Source organism: Anomalospiza imberbis, chromosome 16 (genome assembly GCF_031753505.1).
Source record: "Anomalospiza imberbis isolate Cuckoo-Finch-1a 21T00152 chromosome 16, ASM3175350v1, whole genome shotgun sequence".
Taxonomy (NCBI): domain Eukaryota; kingdom Metazoa; phylum Chordata; class Aves; order Passeriformes; family Viduidae; genus Anomalospiza; species Anomalospiza imberbis.
The window spans coordinates 7,837,899-7,859,278 of NC_089696.1; the positions used below are offsets into that span (position 1 = coordinate 7,837,899).

The following is a 21,380-nucleotide window of genomic DNA, read 5'->3' on the forward strand; positions in this document are numbered from 1 at the left end:
TTTTAAAGTAATGGTTCTTTCTTCTTGCTGTCTGCCTGTCTGACTGATCTTTTTATTCACATGTAGCCAGATCCTAAAGCAGGAAAAGTACACTGTGGCTGTGCTTAAAGAAAGCAGGGCTCTGAAGCTGTGCTCAGAGTGTCCCCAGCCCTCAGGGTGTCCGTGGCTCCCTCTGTCACAGGCACTCACAGCCTGTCAGCTCTGCCTGCACACACCAGCAGGTGCCACAGCTCTTCCCTGCCTTTAACTCACTCAAGAGTAAGAAAACAAAACACTGCAAGCTAGGCCTGCTGCTGATGGAAACAACAGCAAGCTCTTCCCCTGTCAGGTTTAATCCATGCAAGGAATATGCTCTAAGGCTGCTAATTGAATTTACTATTTTCCTTGAAGAAGATACAAATGTGGTAGCCATGAAGTAAGGACACCAGGCAGAGAACTGCTCCAGGGCAGCTTATCAGCCATTAAAAACTCCCAAGGAACCCTAGCAAGGTCTAGATGCTCAGTGGACATGGAGTTGGTTTGCATTTTTCACATTCTGTGTGTGACCAAGGGAAGACCGTTCCGCTGATGTATGGGATCATCAGAAAGGCAGTGCTGTGTGTGGCAGCTGTGGTCTGCACAGCACCTGTCCCTTCACACAACACAACCCCTGCAAGAGGGAGTCCTTGGCATTACATGGACCCACAGAACAGCTTGGCTTGGAGGGGACCCACAGACTGGTGGATGTGTACTAGTACCCATCAAAATTACTTTAAAATTCAGAAGATATCTTTATGAACTTGCTGTAATTTCACTGCCTCTCTATACCAGCCCACAAATGATGTGCTGTCCCCAGTCCCACAGAGCAGCACATACTGGTTTGTAGTGACAGACCAAGGATTCACTCTCAGACAAGCACAGATATTTCTGTAGTCTGCCTATCACTGTATTAAAAAAAAACTTCCCCAAAACAGAGAAAAGACCATCTGTGAGAGCAGTGGAAACAAGTTTTACCCTGTTTAAAAAAGAAACAGCAAAAAATTTTAAGTGAAGACCATAAATATCTGTACAGTTTCAATACATGTGATCTTTCACCCTTTTGTACTACTTTGCAGTCCTTTGTACACTCTCCTCTGCCTTGCAGAGAGAAGTGAAAATTCCTTACTGGTGCAGTAAACATAATGTAAGACCTCATTTCAGTAATTAAAAACTAAAGCATTTAAAGATGAAGTGTTGTCACACAAAGATACATTTAAACAGTGTCACTTTCTGAAACTCTGAAGTGAAGCAAAAATATACACTACAGAAACTCTGACATCTCTGATTTTCAAATTTGTAATAATTTTTATTACAAAACGCAGCTTTTTTAATTCTGCTGCATGAAACTCAGTACAATTAGATGTGTGACAGCTTATTCTTAGCTTGTTCCCTGATTTTTTTTTATTTGAAAAGCAAGGAAAGCAGATGAACTCTTATATATTTGCTATATATTACAGTGAAATAATTCATCCTGTAGCATATACTTTATAAGAGGCCAGTTTTCTGATAATTCTTGTTTTTCTTTTTATCAATACAAAGAAACAAAGCAAAATGAGCTGAAGCAATGGACTAACAGGTCATGATGTTTCCCAAACCATTGTGCCAATTGCAAGTCAGGTATTGACCTTTGAAAATGTGTCCTTTGCTTTGCTCCTTATTTTTGTTTCCTCCTTGGAAAAAAAAAAAAAAGAGGGCAGCTGAAAGCAGCTGCACTCTTCATACCCAGGAAATCCACATCACTTCTAGCTGAATACCTGCTTGCTATGAAGAATTACCTGAAGTTTATGAGACAATTTTCAGATTATAAAATCAAGCCGTCCTCAATTAGGTAATGCCACAATTTATATTGTGCAATCATATTTTAGCTCAGGCAATCTCAGTCACAGCAGAGCAGATGCACTGTGATTTGGTCTGTAATTACATTATCAAATCCTATTTTTGTCTCAAGACCCTGCCTTGCTTGGTGCCCAGGATGGACCTCCTCAGGACATGTCCAGGTTATGTAGGAATTGTGGCTGTTTGTAGCATCTCTCCTTCAATGATACTGATACTATGAAATTTCATAAAATTATGCCAGGAGCTGTTGTGACTGTCTCCAGCCAGCCCAGGAAATGAAAATATACCTTGAAGCCATCATGTGCTATCTCCAGCTCTTCTTGGCTTGTTTTTAGAATAGCTGAGAGCTCAGCATATATAGATATGAAGGAGAAAATATGTACAGAAAAGCATCAGTTACAGCCTGCCAGCATTCCCCTCCTTCGCTTCTCAGGCTTCTCTCAGCTCCTTTCTTAAAACATTCTGTATAAAAAGAGTTTTGGGTCAAGCTGTGAATGTTCAATCTGTCTGTGCTGTTGAGGAAAGCAAACACACCACTTCAGAACATGCACACTCTCTCTTCCTTTCTAATGCTCCTGTCCCACCTCCTTTTTTTTTCCTTCCTAGTGAGATAACAGACCCAGAAACTGGGAGAGCTGCTCGGGCAGCATCCTCTGTGTCACACATTTAATGTGTTGCTGCTGCTGTGGATGTGTTTGGCTTCAGAAGCAGTTTAGGATTGCTGGGGGCATGGAAATCTACTGTGCTGAAAGACATGGTTGTAAAAATGGATGATGCATGTGTTAGCTCAGTTTAGCTGACAGGGAGAGGCAGCAAACCCTCAGACCTCTATGTGATACAGAGCAGATCAAAACTGAACTTCAAAATCATTTGTTGTGCAAAATTCATGCATTTTAAAATGCATGTTGGGACCCAGTAAATATTATTAGTAAAGGTGAGATCATGTCACCAACAGTTACTGCCTGTTCTTGTGGAAAGGCATGGAATTCTTACAAAACAGCATCCACTGTCATCATGAAACAGTCTGTGGGAAATCTGCCAGTGCCTGATACTGCTGGCTTTCCAGATGGAAAGCAAAGCTTGAAGCCAGCTTTATTGGATGACCTTGAACTAAAACTGTGGAAGTTGCTTCCACTTGTGATAGCTGTCTTGGGATGGTTTTTCTGCCATGTAGGTGATACTGAATGGCAGTTTTTTAATGTGTAGGGAATAGAAAATATTAAACATAAAGCCCTATTAGGTTGCTTTAGGCAATTACTGAAAACATTTTACTCACTAAACTTTTTTTTTTTCATCTGTAAGAATGCTATAAATACCATGGTGTGTTTGCTTAATGTCTGTGTGGTTATTACATCACTAAACTAATACTGTGAAGAGGCCAAATTCACCTCCACACTGGCTCAGAACTAAAGTTGGTCATTGTCTTTGTACACTCTCACTGCTCATTAGTAGATGACTCCTGCTTCTCCAGAGTGCTCATAACATCAACATCATCCAATTTCTGCATAGTTCTATTCAGGATTTTAGACCATTTTACACTATTATGTTTGCTTACTTGAAATCCCAGACCTGTGTGTTTGCTGCAGCTTGACTTTGCAGTCCCACAGCTTCATTAGCTGTCCAGAGTACATCATTTATCTCTAGTTTGTTTGGCTTTTTATTGCTTCAAATCAGGCTTGCTTTTTCTTTACTTGTCTTTTTTAACCTTTATCCTTCTCCTGGTTTGCAAAACCCCATAAATCTCTGTTGTCCTGCTGTGATATTGATTTTCCATTGCTGGGGCAGTCGAGGTGGGACAGTCAGTAATGATCATTCTGGAGGGTGTTGGGTATAGTGGTAGAATCTGAAACTTAGGGCAAATTTGTGGGGAAAATGTAAAGTCCATGTTCCTTCTAAGAACAACAGGACATCCACAGAGGTCAGATAGGAGCCTCACCTTTGTGTCAGTTGCAGGATGCACTGCATATTGGTATTTTAAATACAGAAAGGTATATCTGCTGATTGCCTGCCTTAATGCAACCACTGCAAAGGGAAACAACACCAAAGTACACAAGAACTGCTGAAGTGAGAGGTTAATTCCCTTGGTGATGACAACTTTAAATAAACCAACTTAGAAATTCCATGTTTTAATTTAAAATGAGTGCAGTAAATCTAGTAGACACAAAGTGGGAATATGAAACAACCAGTCTTATAGCTGGCTGAACTCAGAAAGTAATGCTGCAAAGCAACAGAAAAATGTGTTCATGGAGGGTTCCATTCTCAGTGAGAAAAGGCAGCAGTAATTGCTGTCTTTGTATGAACAAAGTAAATTTCAAGTGTTAATTCTTTTTTGAACTAAATACTTTAACACTCTAAAAAGTGTCTCACTAATGTGACATCAACTCGTAATTTCTCAGTGGCTTCATGCCTTGTGTGGCAACAGAGCCCCACCCTGAGCATCACCCTGGGGAAGGAAAGGGAGGGATGGCGAGTGCAAGCAGATAAAACAGGCTGTCAGGGGTGTGAATAGCAGTGGTAACTCACTGGTTATATTATTGCTAAGCAGCTGTTCTGACTTTTGCTTTCTTGGGTACTTTTCATTCTTTTGCTGCTCCTTTTTCCCTTTGTACTTTATGTTATCTGTTTTCTGTCATCTCAGGTTAAGCAGGAATTCCCTTAGGACTGTTTGCTTATGTGTTCAGTATCTGATACTTTTCTCTGAGTTTTGCACCTTGGTGTTACTGCAGTGTAAATAAGTAACACCAGCAAAAACAGGTTTTTGTTCATGAATAGAGCTGTTGTTGTTGTCAGTGTTTTCTGATAAGATCTGTCTTTTCATGGAAAGGAGCAATAAATCTTTTCTCCTTCACAGTTCTGAAATCTTAACAATACAGTATCACTTACTGTGATTTCCATCCTTTTTTTTTTCTTCCTGATTGTATCTGCTCTCAGAACATAGGATGGACTTGGGGAGGCTGTAGAGGAGGAGGCAGTTGTGTGATTATACATATTATTCAATAAATATAAATGTCAGGTTGTCAGCTTCATAAGATAAGGCACCAGTAGGAAAACCAGCAAGCCCAGCTGTAAGATACTGATACAGCCTGGTGGGGCACAGGCTCTTCTGCATGACAGGGTGAAGCTGTGGCTGTGACTGTGTCACACTGAGCTTTGCCTCCCAAGCACATTGCAAATAACCAGAGTTCTTGAGGAAATAATTAGGAAACTGCAAGCTGTGAAATGGCACAAGGTGCTTTTGTAGTGAGACTTGTCAGCTGGTCAAAGCTCGAGGTCTCTGAGGTTAGGAACAGCATTTCCAGGGGACTGCCAAGGGTCTGGGAGCCCCAGGGATGTCAGTGTGCCCACTGTAGGGCTGGGAGCTCCTCTGAGGTCCAGCTCTGCCAAATCTCCCGGCTCCTCACATGCAAGTCTGGAAGCCTCAAGAACATGAGTTCAGGACAGAATTGCAAAGTTCTGGACTGTGCACTTTAAGCTAAAAGTACAGAGATCAGCTCTCCCAGAGGAAGGAAAATGCCTTAGTTCAGTTTGATCTCTCTGCAGACCCATCTCCTTTACCCAGTTTGACAGCAAACCATCAACCTCAGGGGAAAACACAGCATTATACTTCCACATGCGTGGTTGTAAAAATGGTGCATTAAAATACTCTGAAAGGAAAAGCAATTTTTAGTGGTGTATAATGATAAACTTATAATTTGGAAAATATTTAATTAATTGTAAGCTTGGTAGTTGAGATGTTTTTGTCTTAGAAATAATTTTCATTATTGTCTCTGTTGGATAGCTAGGAAAATAGGTCTTTAATGGAGAATTTTCTTTAAACAGCATTTTCTACATTGAATATGTGTTGTGGTTGTCACAAAATGCTGTTAATAGAAGAAGGAGCAGCTTTGATCTTTGACCTTGTCATTTTTAATGCAGAAATTTAGCATTGTATTTCCAGATGTAGCCTTTTATCCCAAACTGTTCTTCACTTCCCAGTTCTTGGCTACCTGCGCTCTGGTCTGCATGAGTGGAAGGCACAGGGGGTTGTCCCCTGGGACCACCCCAGCACATCCTGGCCCCCCTTTTGGACAGCTGAGCTTCCTCCAGGCAAGGATGTTGTGCAGTGAAGTGTCCCTCTTGCCCTGTGGTATTTCACTGGTCCTTCTCACTTGTCTTCTGCTATAAATAGGAGAGTAACCAGTGAATTGAAAAGCCCTGGAAGGGACTGTCAGTGTTTAATTTTATACCAGAAACCTTTGTATTCTTGTCAGTGTGATAACAAATAGTTGCTTTTCTGGTTTTAAAAATAAGAAAAGGTCAAACATGAAGACAAATTAAGAAGGAAATGTATCATTGATTCTGCTGGAGACAATGACAATGCACAGCCAGACCTAGAGTTTCCTCCTTCCATCCAAAAATAGAACTACCAGAGCAGTTCAAATGAACCAGGCTCTATGCTTTTGTATAGAATCTTCTGTATTCTGCTGCAAAGGGCTGATACTTGTGAGTTGAAATCTGACTTCTCTACTGTCTATATGTTTTTAGACAAATTAACTTAGTCAATTTTTGCCACATGGAGAAATATTCCTCTCCACAGTGGGGCAATTTCAGGAAAACTCCTCTTGTTACTATTGATTCATAGTAGAACTTTGTAATTGGCAGAGGAGATGGCCAAGCTCAAGAGAATTGAGCAATGTCAGTGAAAACGAAAAGCAGACAGCCTCTCTAGACACTGTTCTGAATTTATGTGAAACATACCTTAAATATGACCCTTCTGGGACTGAGAATTTCAAATGCCCTCTTCAGTTCTCTGAAACAATAGCTGAATTACATTGCTGTGCAACTTGTGCCTCAGTAGCTTCTATGCACTGTTCCTCCAGCAGAGGAACAGTGCATAGAACTGTTTCCTTTCAACAGGGAAAGTCAGACACACTTCCTTTAGTAGTGCAAGTTAATGCCAGGACCTGTGATTTGTGAGCTGCCCTGCCAAGCAGGCTGGGCAGCAATCTGTTACCTTAATTGCCAGCTCTGTGTCCTGCAGCCCCAGCAGCACCAGGTGCTCAGCTAAATAACAGTGTGACAAGCACACGCCATAATGACTCAAACAAACTGTTCTGGATTCATTAAATGTTGCCTGTGATCTCACAGATTTATAATTAGAAGATTTAAGTAACTAAGCCAAGCTGACAGGGACAAAAAGGAGTCAGACGTAGAAGAGGAGCATCAGGTGGAGGTCGGTCTCTTCTCCCACATAACAAGCAACAAGGCAAGAGGAAATGGACTCAAATTGCATAGGGAAAGATGAGATTGGATATAAGGAAAAATGTTTTGACTGGAAGGGTGATCAGGCCTTGTAACAGGCTGCCCAGGGCAGTGGTGGAGTCACCATCCCTGGAAGTGTTCAAAAGGCAAGTGCACGTGGCACCTGGGGACACGGTGTTGTGGTGAACATGGCAGTGCTGAGGTAAGTGTTGAACTCTATAATCTTAGAAGCATTTTCCAACCTTAAGAGCTCAGTGTTTCTATACGTTTATAGTGCTCTTGTAGTCCCAAGAACACTTTCACCATTACAGATTCCCCACAGCTTTGGCAAAGCCATGAACACCTGCAGTACCCAAAGGCAGCCTCCACTCAAGTCCCTCGAGTCTGCAGCTTGACATCATCCCCATCTCTGAAGCAATTCTCTTTATTTCTACATATCTCTTTCCTTCAATCTCCCAAATTTCTCCATCGCTACTGGTTGCTCTTGGCTGGTTTCATCCTGCTCACTGGAGACACCACCAAGAAGGTGATATTTTTGTCCCCACATGGAGACCTTCGGTTACGTGATCATGTCAGCTCGTGACTTAGCATGACACCTGATTCTCAGGCCAGCTCCTAGACTGGCACCATCAAAGTCTTCAGAAACTCCAACAATTACCAGCATTTTACTCCAGGGGCAGGAATGTATTAAAACAGAACTAAAAATAATCTAAGTACCTGCAAACCCTCCTGGAAGAGAGGGAAGGAAACCAGCAAACTCAGCCTACATTCCTTTTTTAACTTCAAGCACTTTAATCCAATAACAGAAAACAAAGGAAATCTCAGACCTCCTCTAACAGACATGCTAGAGGGAGCACAGAGCTATTTCTACCTTTGAAAGTCATTCAGCAAAGGCAGAAGCTCTCTAGACACACTGCTCTGCTCATCCTGAAATCAATGAAAATGATATTTGATGCTTATATAGGTGTTACTAATAGTTCTTACACTCAAGTATGAAGTGTTTGAAGTATTTGTCAGTCTTGCTGGCCATCTCTTTTTTTTTTTTTGGTTGACCATTAAGGGGGGTGTTTAGTGATTTTTCTATGAGCTTTCACTATAATTTTTGCTTTTTTTCCTATGCATGCCTCTAGATAGCACCTAGGTCTTACACTGGGGAATTTAGTTTTCTTCCTTTGCTGAGAAGGAGATAGAAAAATTCAGCTGTTGAGGAACAATTTCTACTGAAACAAAACAAAACAGTTCTTTTGTGTCTGGTACAGAATGTCTCTTTTTTAAAAGTTCTGCCTCCCATTTTCTTGCAGAGCCTCTGAGTCTTGCCAGGGCACAGCTGGATGGGAGGGCTCTGCATGCCCTGCTCCCCTCGGTGCAGATGGTGCTCAGAGAGGTGACTCATGCTGTCACCTCACTGAGCATGGGGTGGCAATGACAGTGCTCAGGGCACTCTCCCCTGGTAGCTGGACCACAGAAACATGTAATAGGGCTGAGTCACTGTGCCAGAGCACTGCAGGCTCCCTCGCCCACTTATTTTTCTGTCATTTTGTGCCGTGTTTAGAAAATCTTCTGCTCCCGCTGTTTATTCATGATGAGGTTTGGTTTTTTGTTGTTTCTTTCTGGCAAACTGAAAGTCTGCTTGTAGGTTGTGATGATATAGCTTGAAATACCATGAGAGAAAAGAGTAATATGTGCTTGTGTGATATCTCCAGGCATGCAGAGGGGGTTCTGCAATAAGCCATCAAGAAGGAGAAAAGCAGAAGTGCAGACAGCGTGTCAGGAATACACGACAGCACACTGAGAATCCATCCCTAGTTCAGTACTATTGCAATTACTGCAGGAATGGATCTGGGCTCCTAACCAGAGAAACGTTTTATCATTCTCATAACTCATGTGTTTAGGATTCCTGGGCAGACACTTAAAGCTCAGCTCTGGAGGAAAAACTGCTGTATTGTAACTGCTGTTTGCTTCACTGATCTTTTCTCTACAAGGTGAAAAGTGTTTTCACAGGGACTGGAAAGAATGTACCATTTCTTCCAGAGAAGAGAGAGAACCTCTCTAGGTTAAGGCACCCAAAGAATTTTTTCTCCTCTACTCTGCAGACTGCTGCTTTCCTTAAGATTTCCAAAAGCACTTTTTACTTCCTAAAGAGGTCTGACAGTAATACCAAGATGCTCTCAGTCTAACCCTGCTGACCATCCAGCTGCCAAATGAGAAATACACTGGGATTTTTTTTTTTTTTTCTTTTTCAGAAGCAGCATTAACTTCTTCTGGGACTCTTGTAACTACTCACATCCAACATCCAGAACATAAGGGGGAAAAGAAATGAAGGTTCATAGTGCAAGTACAGATTGAATGGCCTTCCAAGAGATTTCCTTCCCAGGAGTTCTTCTTCCCTTTCCTTCCAGGGCAACAAGGCAGCTCTTGCCCAGGGCAGCACCTGTTGCCCTGCATTCAGTATTATTTGCTAGCAGATGTGGGATGTGCTTTACAGTTTCAAGGAACCATAGATCCTGCTTTCATTAAGTCAGATAGATGAAGCTTTGGCATGGTCCCATATGTCCTCCAGCCCTCCCTTTCATCATTTAACCTTTTTTAATTACTTTTTTCCTAATCAGCACTGTGGAGTGGATGAAACACAAAGGCTGTTTGACACAGATGGGAGGAAAGATGTTCCATGTGCTTTAGGGGATTGGTGCAGATGGTAGGTTCAGATTTTGTCCATCAGCACAATGCACCAGCCTGCAGAACTGGGGCTCTGGAGAGGTCATCTGACTTAAGATTTTTGGAACTCATGTGGTCACAGAGCTGTTACAGACCTAAAGTGCTTTGGCCACGGATTTATTTCTCTGCTGTGTGTTACAAGGCAGGAACAAAGTTTAGGTCTCAGGAAGAGATGCTGAGAATGAATGTGGAGTACCAGCTACATGCTCTGCAGTCAGACTAAAAACCAGCCCAAATAATGGGGAGAAAGTGCAGCTAAAGCTGCAACGTGTGGCCAGTACCTTAGCCACAAGCTAGGCACAGGGACTGTAGGGACTACTGAACATGAATGATCTTGCTCACTTGGAATATACTCCTGATGGTATTTTAAATTCCTGAAAACCCTCAGAGAAGAGCAGTGCCATTAGCTTTTTGGAATTCCTTAGCGAGGGCAGGGAGCCAAAGTGATATAGTACAGTATTTTAATTAGTGTATTTCAGAGCTTCTCAGAATGAAGCCAAATCTTCTGAATCAGAAAAAAAATCCTCTCTCGGTCCATCACAGAGATCTCTTTTGTAGAAACTCACTGTTCTCTTTACTAGTTGAGAGTGTGGCCTGGTATCATTTGAATACAGCAGTTCAATATTGAACATTTCTTGCCAGGAAACTGTCATCTTTGTTAGGCATGGTCATCTCAGTCAGATGTACAAACATGACACCCAGAGTGCATGAGCACTGAATAGATAAGGAGCTGTGAGCCTTGCTCATATCCCAGCACATTTTGAATACTGACTCTCCTGGGAGGACAGTGTTTAAGATTAATTGGTAAAAGTAATTCCAGTACCATTTAGTGTGATGGATCTCAAGAGTAAAGCAGGCTTTGCTTGGGATGAGAGTGGGAAGCCTAAGTAAGAAGATATGGGGAGCCTAAGTAAGAATATTCATCAGTAAAAACATTTCTGCCTCCAAGTGTCCTAAAGACACAAAGGACCATGCTCTAGTCCTGAGGCCAACATGCTGATCTCCCCAGTAAAACCAAGTCTTACAAGACAGATGGGCAGTGAGAGAGCAGATCCCAGTGCAAGTGACAGGGGTACACAAAGAAGGAAAAGAGGTCAGCAATAAAGATTATTAGGAGAGGAGTTTCACAGTCATATTTTGGGAGGAGAGGGGTAAAAAGGCAGCAGGAATAGCTGTCATAGCACAATGAAAGTAGCAGAACAGGCAAGATGGAGTTAACCCAAGCAGCAAATAACAGAAGGATCAACATGTTTTACTAACAAGAGCAAAGCAGCTAAGGACAGCTCCCTGCAGAGACCTTCATTCCTCGCAGAGGCGGCAAGGAGAATAAAAGCTCTTGGGTTGTGATTAAAGTCTTATTTGTGCCAGAAACACCTACTTTTTCCACTCCTCACTTAATTCAATAATTTGGCTGCGTTGTCCTTTGGGGGCTCCCTCTCACGTACACACACCCCCTCAGCCTTGCTCTCCTGAGATGCCACGGTGACAGCCCCTGCTCTGATGGCACTTCAGCTGCCTCCAGGTGCTCAGGCAGCAGCCAATCCACCCCTCAGGCACAGCCCCGTGAAAAACAGAGCTCAGACATCCGTGGGCAAGGAGAGTGTTGGTGAGATCCAAGCTGAGAATGTACAATGCACAGCCTGGGTTTTGTGCTCTTCAGGGGGTGATCTCAAAATGAAAACCCCACATGCTGCCCTTGGAGCCAACACCTGAGCCTTGGCTGCCACTGTGGCTGAGGCACTGGAATGAAAGCTGTGCCAGGAAGCTAATGCTGAAGGCTGCTGCCTTCCAGGGGAATGATTCAGCGTGGCAGCTCTCAGGAGAAGCAGCAGTTTCAATGAGAACTGAAGGTGCAGTTTCTGCCAATGTTACTTTTTTTTTTTTTTTAATTAAGCTGTCTTCTGTGTCTTAACATTAATGGACTTTCTGCACATATCAAGGATTTGAAGCATTAAACATCAACCATGGAGGGCATTCACCCAAAGCACAAAAGCTCAAAACCAGATAAATGCCAAATTATGTCAGTTTCCAGATCTCTGGTGTTAGAACTGAATTATTAGTAGAGTCACAAAGAAAGCTGGCAGTAGAATATGAACCTTGCCCTGCCTGTGCCAAATAATCTATCACCCTCTGCTGCCCCTTCCCAGGCTCTCTGCTGTTCTTGCTCTTTCCCTAGTGAAAACTCTTGTTGCAGTAAGTGCCATATGGCACACCTGTCTTTTCTCAGGACCATTATGGATACAGGTGCCCACTCCAGAATGTTCTCTGATGTTCAAGAAAGTAAAAGGCATCTGAAATTATCCACAGTGACAGGTATGAACCTACACACAAATTAGAGCTAGTAAGACAAGTAATCAAGGGCTCACTGGGCATTCAGTATAGAATACCCTTTGCTTTCTGTTAAACATGGTGAGCCAAGAGAGTCAGGATCCCCTTTCAGGCTGCCAGGTCCCAGGCAAGGCCAGGGTCATGTACTCAGATGAGATGTGGCCAATCCCATCAACACAGGGTGGAGTTTGCATGTCTGACCATGCTTTTTCTGTTTCTGCAGGATGGATGACATCCAGCTGTGCAAAGACATAATGAACCTTAAGCAGGAGCTGCAGAGTTTGGTAGCAATCCCAGGTAATGGCTGTCTCCACCCAGTATTAGGATAACACCTGTGCTCCTGACACCATCCCCACCCATGCATCACCCACCCATGCCCCAACAATCAGGATCTCCTCCCCACAAGGTGGAGTTTCATATCTCTTTCCTCTAGTCCTCATTTTTAATTCCCATTTTCCTGCCCATCTCTAATCTCTGTCTCTAAATTTCTTTTCATGCTGTATTTCACTGCTCCCATGGCAGCAGCCCTGCAAATATCACTCAAACAAGGAGCACATTCCTTATTTCTTGCACTCCCTTGGCAATCTCAAGGGAACCAAGTGGCACAGAGATTGTCAGGTAGAAAAGACAAGTGCTGAGATGCCAGAGATAGAAGAGGGAGAGGAGAAGGATTTATAACCATCACTGTGAATGTGATTGATTTTTTCCTTGCTACACCAATCCATTATCACACCTGTAGTTAAATCTACCTTCTAGGATCAAGAAGAACAGGTTTCTACAAAAAGCAAGGCCCCAAACTCTGTTTTGTGTTTTGCAATAAATCTCTGCAAATTCACTGTTTGAAGGAGGGACAGAATTGTGAGCAGTTCTGCAGTCCTTGGCTCAGAACTCCTGCCATCAGTGAGGAATTCCACTTCACTACAGCTTTGCCATTTTAGATGATCCACAACAGACCTAGTCTTTTTTTCAAAAAAAAAAATATGCAGATCCTGCAAAACACACAGAAAGGAGAAAGAAGGGGATTTGTGACACGGGAAAGAGATCTACTCTGAAACCACTCACTTTTAGCTGTGTAAGAACTTTGCCACATTTTGCACCTAACAGAAATAGATTAATAATATTTCTTACTTTTTCTTTCCTTATACTTCTTAGTAGAGTTCACATTTAACATTTTTGATAGTAACACTGTTGGTTCATTATTCATTCAAATGGAAAGGATTACAAATCCTAGAAAGTGTCTGTGAATGATGCCCCTTGCCTCACTTTTCTGATCTGCAAGCTTTCCTGTCCAGACTTTGAACTAACAGATAGGGTTAATCAGCTTTCATTCTTTTGGTGTTTCTGTTGTTTGGGTTTTTTTTATCTTTTAGAAATTATTTTCCTGTCTCAAGGCCTCAAGCAGAGACCCACAGACAGCAGTTTCTCGTTAGAATTTCACAAATCTCAGCAAACTTAAGAATCCAAGAGGTGACGTTCCAGCAGCAGCATCTCCAGGCAGGGCCACAAGAGCTTGGTCTTAACAAAGACAAAGCAGCTGCTGGCACTAAGTGCTGGCACAGCATGTGCCTAACTTAGAAAAACACTTTCCAGAAATGGATAAATTCACAGGATCTCTACCACAATTTTCCTGTAAGAATACAGATTTGTATAGGGAACTGCTCTTAGGTTTCAGTAAACACAGATCAGCCAGTTTCAGTAGATGTGGTATCAATCTTTTAGTGCACAGAATATGCAGTATTTTGCCACATATATTAATATTTTTAGTAGAAAGTTTCCTGGAGGATATAATGGGAGAGCATATCTCAGTTCAGGAAAAGGAGAGATTGAAAGGAAGTAGGAAGTAGCTTCTGTCTTCAGAAGTGAGGAAAGTCCTTGCTCCTTAGCCATAACAGACAGAGCAAGAAAAAACAGCGACTTCTAAGCATTCCTTTTTTTTAATCTGTCCTAAAACCAATTGTTTTCAAGTGTCTGATTAATTTAGCTATTTAAGGTGTCTTACAACTTAAATCAGCAGACATAACACAGCTCAGATACCTCAGTCTGCAGGCAGCTCACTCTTCCTCCCCCAGCTCTCACTGTACTGAACTGTGCAGGTCTCTGAACACAGTTCTACTGCCCAAACCCCAAAATCTTGATTTAATACAAAGTGTCTGCATAGCTTCTCAGAGAAATACATGAGCTTGGATTTGCCTCTGGCTTTCTCATCTCTGCTGCACTTGCAAGGCTTGAAGAGCTCTGTCTTAAATACATTTGCTTTATAGCCTGAAATGACAGCTCTGTAATCCCTAACACTTATGACTTTTAGTTTGCGACAGGCACATCTTTCATGCCACAAAAACTGCTGTTTATAGACAACCTAGCCATTCCAGACTGACCAATTAACAAGGACACAGATTAATTACTCAGATTTGTGCAGTGCAGGGAAAATAAACTTGCATTCATTTTTCTACGTTTTACAATTGACGCTATTTGTGGGGATTTGCAGCTCACCTGCCTTGTCAGAGTAGAAAAAACGTGTTGTTTTCAACAGCCAAAGCTGTCTTGAAACACAGAGTTCCTTTTGGTGTGATCTCCTTTCCCCTGAGGTCAAATGGAGTTTGTACATTGGATTTTCACAAAGCATCTTGAAGTATTTTCTTGCCAAAGCTCTTAAAAAAATTCCAAGCAATGTCTTGCAGAGTCATTGAGTATTAAAAGCAGGTGTAGCAAACCCCACAGAGCCTTCAGACCATTAAGCTGATCAGAGTCAACAGCAGCAAGTGAGGAGAGCAAACAGGCAGTGACCCAGCTTGCTGGGGTTTTGGTGACTCAGTCTGGAAAACCATTGACTTCAATCAGCAGCTGATTCTCAGACATCTGCAGCATCCTACACCACCCCCTCACGCTCCCCAGAGTCCAAAGTAATACACTCTTTTCTCTCTTTTTGACCAGAAAAAGAAAAAACAAAGATGGAGAAGCAAAGAGAGGATGAACTGATTCAGAAGATTCATCGACTGGTACAAAAAAGAGATTTTCTTGTTGATGATGCAGAGGTGGAGAGATTACGGTAAGAACCAAGAGCAACTGAACTTATTTAGTGACGTTCCACAAGCCTAATAATACAATAGATTAAGTGACAAAATTTAAATTGACATTAATGGGAGAGAATCGGTCCTTCAAAACAACTTACCAAGTTGAAAGCCTCCTCTTCTTTCCATAGAAAAACATTAAAATTAGATTACTCTAATTCTGTGGCTCTTTATCCCATTAATGATTCAGTCACCTCATGAATAACAGTGAGCTTTGGTCTCTTATTTTCCTACCAGAAACAGTCTGGGCATTTACCATTTAAAAGAAAAGTATTTATGCTGCTACCAGGGAATTCTCTTGGGATAAAAAGTAGACATGAAATGGAATTCTACAAGGGGCATATTTGTAGACATCTAAAATCCTTTTTTAATTATTCATTTTGTCAGGTTGATGACTACTATTCCCATCTTGTCATAGCAAAACAGCCCAAACGACAACACAAAACCCCAAACCAACTAAAAAGCACTCAGCAGTGCAGCCCTACCTAAGACATGAGCAGGTTCTGAAGGGTTTCATCTCTGTGTTAGCCCAAAGTTGCCAAGAAAGTTGTAGGCTTCCTCAAAAGTTCACTTCCAGCACCCAAATCCAATCTTTTATTTGAGATAACACTCTACAGAGTCAGTTTTGCTCTTACTCCCCCCCTCTTTCAGCAGTAAAGACTCAGTCCATTTATCCAAAATGACAAATCTCCTCCAACACACTGGAATTCTAAGCAAGCAAGGAGAGGATTTGGCAAAGCTTGTGCCAGTCCTGCAGCTGATCAAAGAGAGCTGGCCAGACAAGGAGCCTGAGCAGAACTGAACCCAGAGCTCTTACTGAGCCCTGTGTGCAAATTGCAAAAGCCTCAGCAGCAGCTTTCATTTAGCCAAATATTTTGCTTTTTAGTTAGTGGCAAAATTGTTTCTAAAAATAGCAAACGAATTAATTGTTTACTAGTGACTTGATCCTAGCTGCTCTAGCTTTTGCTGTCCCATTTACAGAGAAAACTGTCATTCCTTCTAACATTTCTTTTCCTTCTTTCCACCAGGGAAAAAGAAGAAGACCGAGAGATGGCTGAGTTCCTTCGCACCAAGTTAAAACCCATCGACAAAGCTACACAGTCTCCTACCAGTGAGTTCCTAATCATTAAGAAAAAAACAAAAGCAAAAGGAGAAACTCCAAAGACAACTGATTATAAGAGCATTTTCACAGGGCAAAAGCTAAGTGAAGCTAGCTAGATCACCTAGAAACAACTCAGGGTGTCAGCAACTGCTGGCCACTTAGACTTCAGATAGCAAATTACCCCTTAAAACTGAATTTCAGTCACCTATGGCCACTTCAGAATTGCTCTGCATGTTTTAAATATGCAAAGTATATTTGTATACACAGTGCCACAAGCTGCTTTTCTAAGCAGTTAGATTTTTAATAATAATTTTCCTATCTATTTCTGCAAAAATAATAGAAAAAAACCTCTCCAGGTCCATGCTGGCATATCTGAAACCAAGTTCATCTGTTTTACTGCAGTCAAGAGGGAAACTAGAGGAAAGACTGCAAACTTCCACAGGTGACCCAAATTTCTTACCTATTCCCATCAGAAATAAGCTTTTGAATCACCCCAACCCAAATCACTTGTAGGCAGAATGGAAACACACAGGTTTCTGAGACACAAAGTGGATTTTGTGATGCCTCAGAAGCTTTTAGCTGCAACTTTCAAACAGAACAGTCACAGCCACAGCAGGAGCTCTGGAAGTTCACAGATTGGTTTTTGCCCTGACTCAAGATGAGCTCTCAGGCAGAGTCAAGTGAGAGCAGTGCCCTTCTTAAAAAGGTCCACCAGCTGAAGAGGTTTGTATCAAACATTCTGCCATTTTGCACAGATCAAGATCTTGCTCAAGAGCTCCCAGAGGGACTGGAATGACCTTGAAGTTCAAGTACAAGGTTGAGAAGAGACATTTTAAGATGCATCACTAATTATTTATACCCCCGTAGTCACAGGGAGCATGACTCATCTCCCTTGTTAGTTTACTTTCTCATTGCTTTTAAATGCAGTTTTAAACATAAAAATATTCTTTTCACCCTGAAAAATGAAAACCTACCTTTATCTTGTTTCCTTTATTACAACATCAAAGCCAATGAGAGAATAAATTCTAGCAATAATTTTGTTCTTCAGCTCTTTTCCTTGTTGGGAGTTAAACAGTGACATGACTTTGTGAAAGGACCCATTTTCTGACCCCATGGCTGTGAAAAGGGACACCTGCCTTGAACCAGATGCAAGTTTACCCTCCCTTTGAGATGTATGGATTCTTTAGGTCCTTTTAACACCCTTCCCTGAAGAGATAAGACTTTCTAAGCAGTTTCAAACCTATCAGTTTGGGTCACCACCAAAGTGTATTGTTCAAACTGGAGTTGAAAAATTCAGGGTGGGTGGAGAGAGGGCGGGAAAGGTTTGCACCGTTTAAGGCAGAAGGAGGAAGGAAGAGTTTGAGCAGCTCTTGGTTCTAATGGTGTCCTGTTTTGAACATTGCAGGCAGCCCAGCAGAAAAGAAGGCAGAACCTCCTCCAAGCAAGCCCACCATTGCCAAGGCAGGGTTGGCAATTATTAAAGATTGTTGTGGGGCCACACAGTGCAACATCATGTAGAGCCCTGGGCTTCCCACCCTGCTTGTCTTTTCAATGTTTCCATGGAGTGGAACTGGATGGTGAGGGGAACCACCAGCGTCCTGCTGAGGGAGGCAAGAGCAGCTGGCACAAGTGTAATCTATGGACTGGACAATGGCAGGTTCTTCACTGTTGCATGGATCACTCTACACGCATGCCTAAAAACAAAAGAAATAAGAAATCTATATAGTGGCTGTCCAGGGACCAGAAGAGATCAGCAGTAGAGTCAACAAAAAACCCCCGTGATACAGGTGAATGAAAACGGGCTTTTAATCCAGTATGGTGTAAAACAGCAATTTTAATAGGCTATAACTTTAGAAGAATATGTTGTACACTTCTCCCCCCGTGACAAACTGCATTCAAAAATCACCAAATTCTCCTCTTTTGGCTACTTTTCAGAACAAAAGCCACAAGTAGCAATGCTATATATAGCACAACTGATAGAGGAAGCAACTGTAGGATAACTGATGTTGCATACAAAATACCAAACTTGTGTGATGTTCAACTACTTTGCTGTGGAGTTTCATTTCAAATTCTTCCTAAAGAATGAGATCAGTGACAAGGATGCTGCAAGTAGCTACAGATTTTTATAACCCATATGATATCTGAGTTACTCAAGCCAAATTAATACTGCTTGCACCAGGGGAAATAAATCCCTGGCAAAGCTTTAGCAAAGCACAGCTACAGTAATCTGCAAGTTGATGATGCAGTCCAAGGTTGTGTCACTTCTGTTTTAGATCTCCACCTCTCATGAAGTAAGAGAAATATTCACCCAGGTTTTGTCCATTTTTACAAGCTACATGCAGCAGATTACACATCACTGAGAGACTGCTGAGAGAAGAATAGAAGACAAAATTTAACTAATATTGAAACCATGCTTAAAAAAAGTATTAACTGTATATTTTGTGACCACAAGAAATATAAACTATCCATAAAAAAGCATAGGAAGACACAAGACACCCAAGACAAATTGGCGACAAGACAAATATACAAATTCAGAAGTAGGTATTTGTGGCAGGAAGATCACATTCCATATAAAATGGGTTTAAAATTAAGGGAAATACAGAAATACTTGTCTGTGTTTCACCATTAAGTGTGTTTCTGGTCTCTATGCAGATTAAGCTTGTGGAATCTAATATCTTTATATTAGCTGTCAGTAGCTGGTTTGTCTGTGTGATGGTATTCCATATAAATGTACTGTGATAGGTGTAAATAGTAAAATAAATGTACATGGATCTAGTGTGACAATCTCAGGCTTAGAAATAACAAAAGATAGCAAAAAGTTCCTAAAATAACATTTTGCAAAAGGAACTTCCATTTTGTGAAGCCAGCTAAGTGAAGTGTGTACTTATATACCAAGGAACCACAGTATAGGAAAGGAGAAAAAATTAACAGCAGTTACCCCAAAAGGATAAACAGTTATTTTTTTAGAGAGAAAATGTATCTTAAGTTGTTGAAGGCAATAGACACCATCTAAAGTAACTCAGACTATCCTCATACAAATGAAAGCTAATCCCTAGCACTGACTGATTTGATGAAAAACACTTGCATTTCCAGAATAATTTCAGTATTGCAGACTCACTTGAGACAAAGAACTGATGTCACTAAGTACCTTAAGTTTTATGGATCAAAGAGGAAAAAACACAAAAGGTTTCCACTGAGACATGAAGCACTTTAATTACTTTGACCAAAGATGCAGGAAAGAGAACAAAGGCTGACTCTCATGTATGATTATTGTATCCTTGTTGAGACAGGCAGCACCACTTTGAGCTCTGTAGCTGTCACAGTCCGTACCTGCTGTGGGTTGGACTCTGCATGGCACCTGTGTACATTTACACAGCTATGGGGAAAACTGCTTCTAGGAGAGAAAATACACATTGGAGGGAAAGACACACCCACTGGCTCCTGAAAATCCCACAGGTACCCAGTTAAGGCATCAGGAATTGTCAGTATCTAAAGGCAAGAGGCAGATGTTCAGTGTCATTAATAAAGGCAAATGGGAGTCAGGGAAAAAGCTGTAGTGAAGCAGCAAACTTTAAACCTGAGGAGGATCAGCTGTGAATGCCACTAATAAAGGGTCCAGAAGGACTTTGCACGTGGTTTTTAAGGCTCAAGGTGACTTCTGCACATGAGTGTTTACCCAGGCTGTGCTGATGATTGGGGTGATCCCTACAGGCTGCACAGAATCCACAGGCACTTGGGAATAAGTGAAGTGAGTGCAATGTAGGTTTCCATGAAAAAAATTTCATCAGCAAGAAACAGACATTCCTGGGAAGCAACATTCATGACCAAGCTACAGAGCAATCTCCTTTAATTAAAACCAAGAAGAAACACAGCAAGTAGGGATGTGCAATATTCTTACAGTTAAACACTGGCAGCCAGTGCCCCAAAAGGACTTGAACTCTAGCAGTGTTAATGAGAGTGAACTTCATTTTCAGAAGTTCTAGCTTGGCTCAGCTGGAAGGTTTTCTGTATGCCAGTTTTTGTTTTTAATTAGCAAAGGCTTCATTTCTGTGTTTATTTGGGTGGATGTAAAGAGCTTGCCTGCAGTGCACAAGTGGTTCCTTCAGAAGTGGGTCAGTGATGCTGCTTAGCAATAAAGTCCTGGATTTTTAAGACTGTAAAGGTCAGATTCTCAACTGTGTTCAACACTGGTTTAGTGTTGCCTATTTAGAACACAGCAGAGCCCTTATGGCTGATGTCAAAGCTAATGTCTGCAATTAAACAAATTAAACTTAGGAAGGAAGTGTAAAAACCAGAATAATCACTGAATATCCCAAGAACAACTAGGGGCTTTGTAACTTCCTTGATCCTGTGAGCACAACACATTATACAATGCCCATATATAAAATCAGCAGAGTATCAGACAAGTATCTTTAGGTGACTATATGGAGTAACTGGCATCATTTCAGAGTTGATTGTCAGATATCAGTCACTGTCAGCAGAGAGGGACATTGATGGAAGCACCTGACATCTCTTCTGGAAATCCTGGCTGTTTATCACTTCAGAAAGAAGGCAAGGCATTGGAAAAGGAAGAGTGTGTGGAAGAATGTGTAAGGTACACACTCTGGTAAACATGACTGTGTTCAGGAAAGGATCTTGGTCTGCTGAGAAAAAAGTGCTGAAGTGCTATTTGTACAAATCACCAATTCCACCAGCAAATGGTTCTCTTCTACCTTCCCCTAGACCTATTGAATCTCTTCCAAGTTAAACATATTTCCAAATAAACTAAGCTGCTGTGTTATACTAAGCCTTTGTTCCTGTTACTGAGGGAAAAGTTGGTTGTGGAGTGGAATGGGATGCACTTCCTGTGCTGCTACACATCTCAAAAAGAATACGGTTACTACTCTGCACAAAAGGAGTAATGCTGAGGGGTAAGTTTGAGATGCTACTGAAATAAACTATTTTCTCACTGAATAAAGAAAACCCACCAAAAAAGCCACTGTCATTATGCTCTAAGATGACTTTGGAACCTCACTACAGCCCAGAGCCTGCACAGGTTAGAGACAGTTCCCAACCCTACACTGAGAGTATAA

General features: G+C 41.6%; 1 protein-coding gene across 2 annotated transcripts in view; it reads left to right on the top strand.

The window, feature by feature from the left end:
* The window catches only part of BMERB1 (bMERB domain containing 1), a 60,904-nt gene extending 39,810 nt beyond the window's left edge, over positions 1-21,094 (top strand). For both annotated transcript variants that reach the window (XM_068206831.1, XM_068206829.1), the window contains exons 3-6: positions 12,362-12,435; positions 15,070-15,184; positions 16,235-16,317; positions 17,714-21,094. In XM_068206831.1, coding sequence (XP_068062932.1) covers positions 12,362-12,435; positions 15,070-15,184; positions 16,235-16,317; positions 17,714-17,826 — 385 coding nt within the window. In that variant the 3' untranslated portion in view covers positions 17,827-21,094. The remainder of the gene's footprint in view (positions 1-12,361; positions 12,436-15,069; positions 15,185-16,234; positions 16,318-17,713) is intronic.
* Positions 21,095-21,380: the final 286 nt, after the last annotated feature.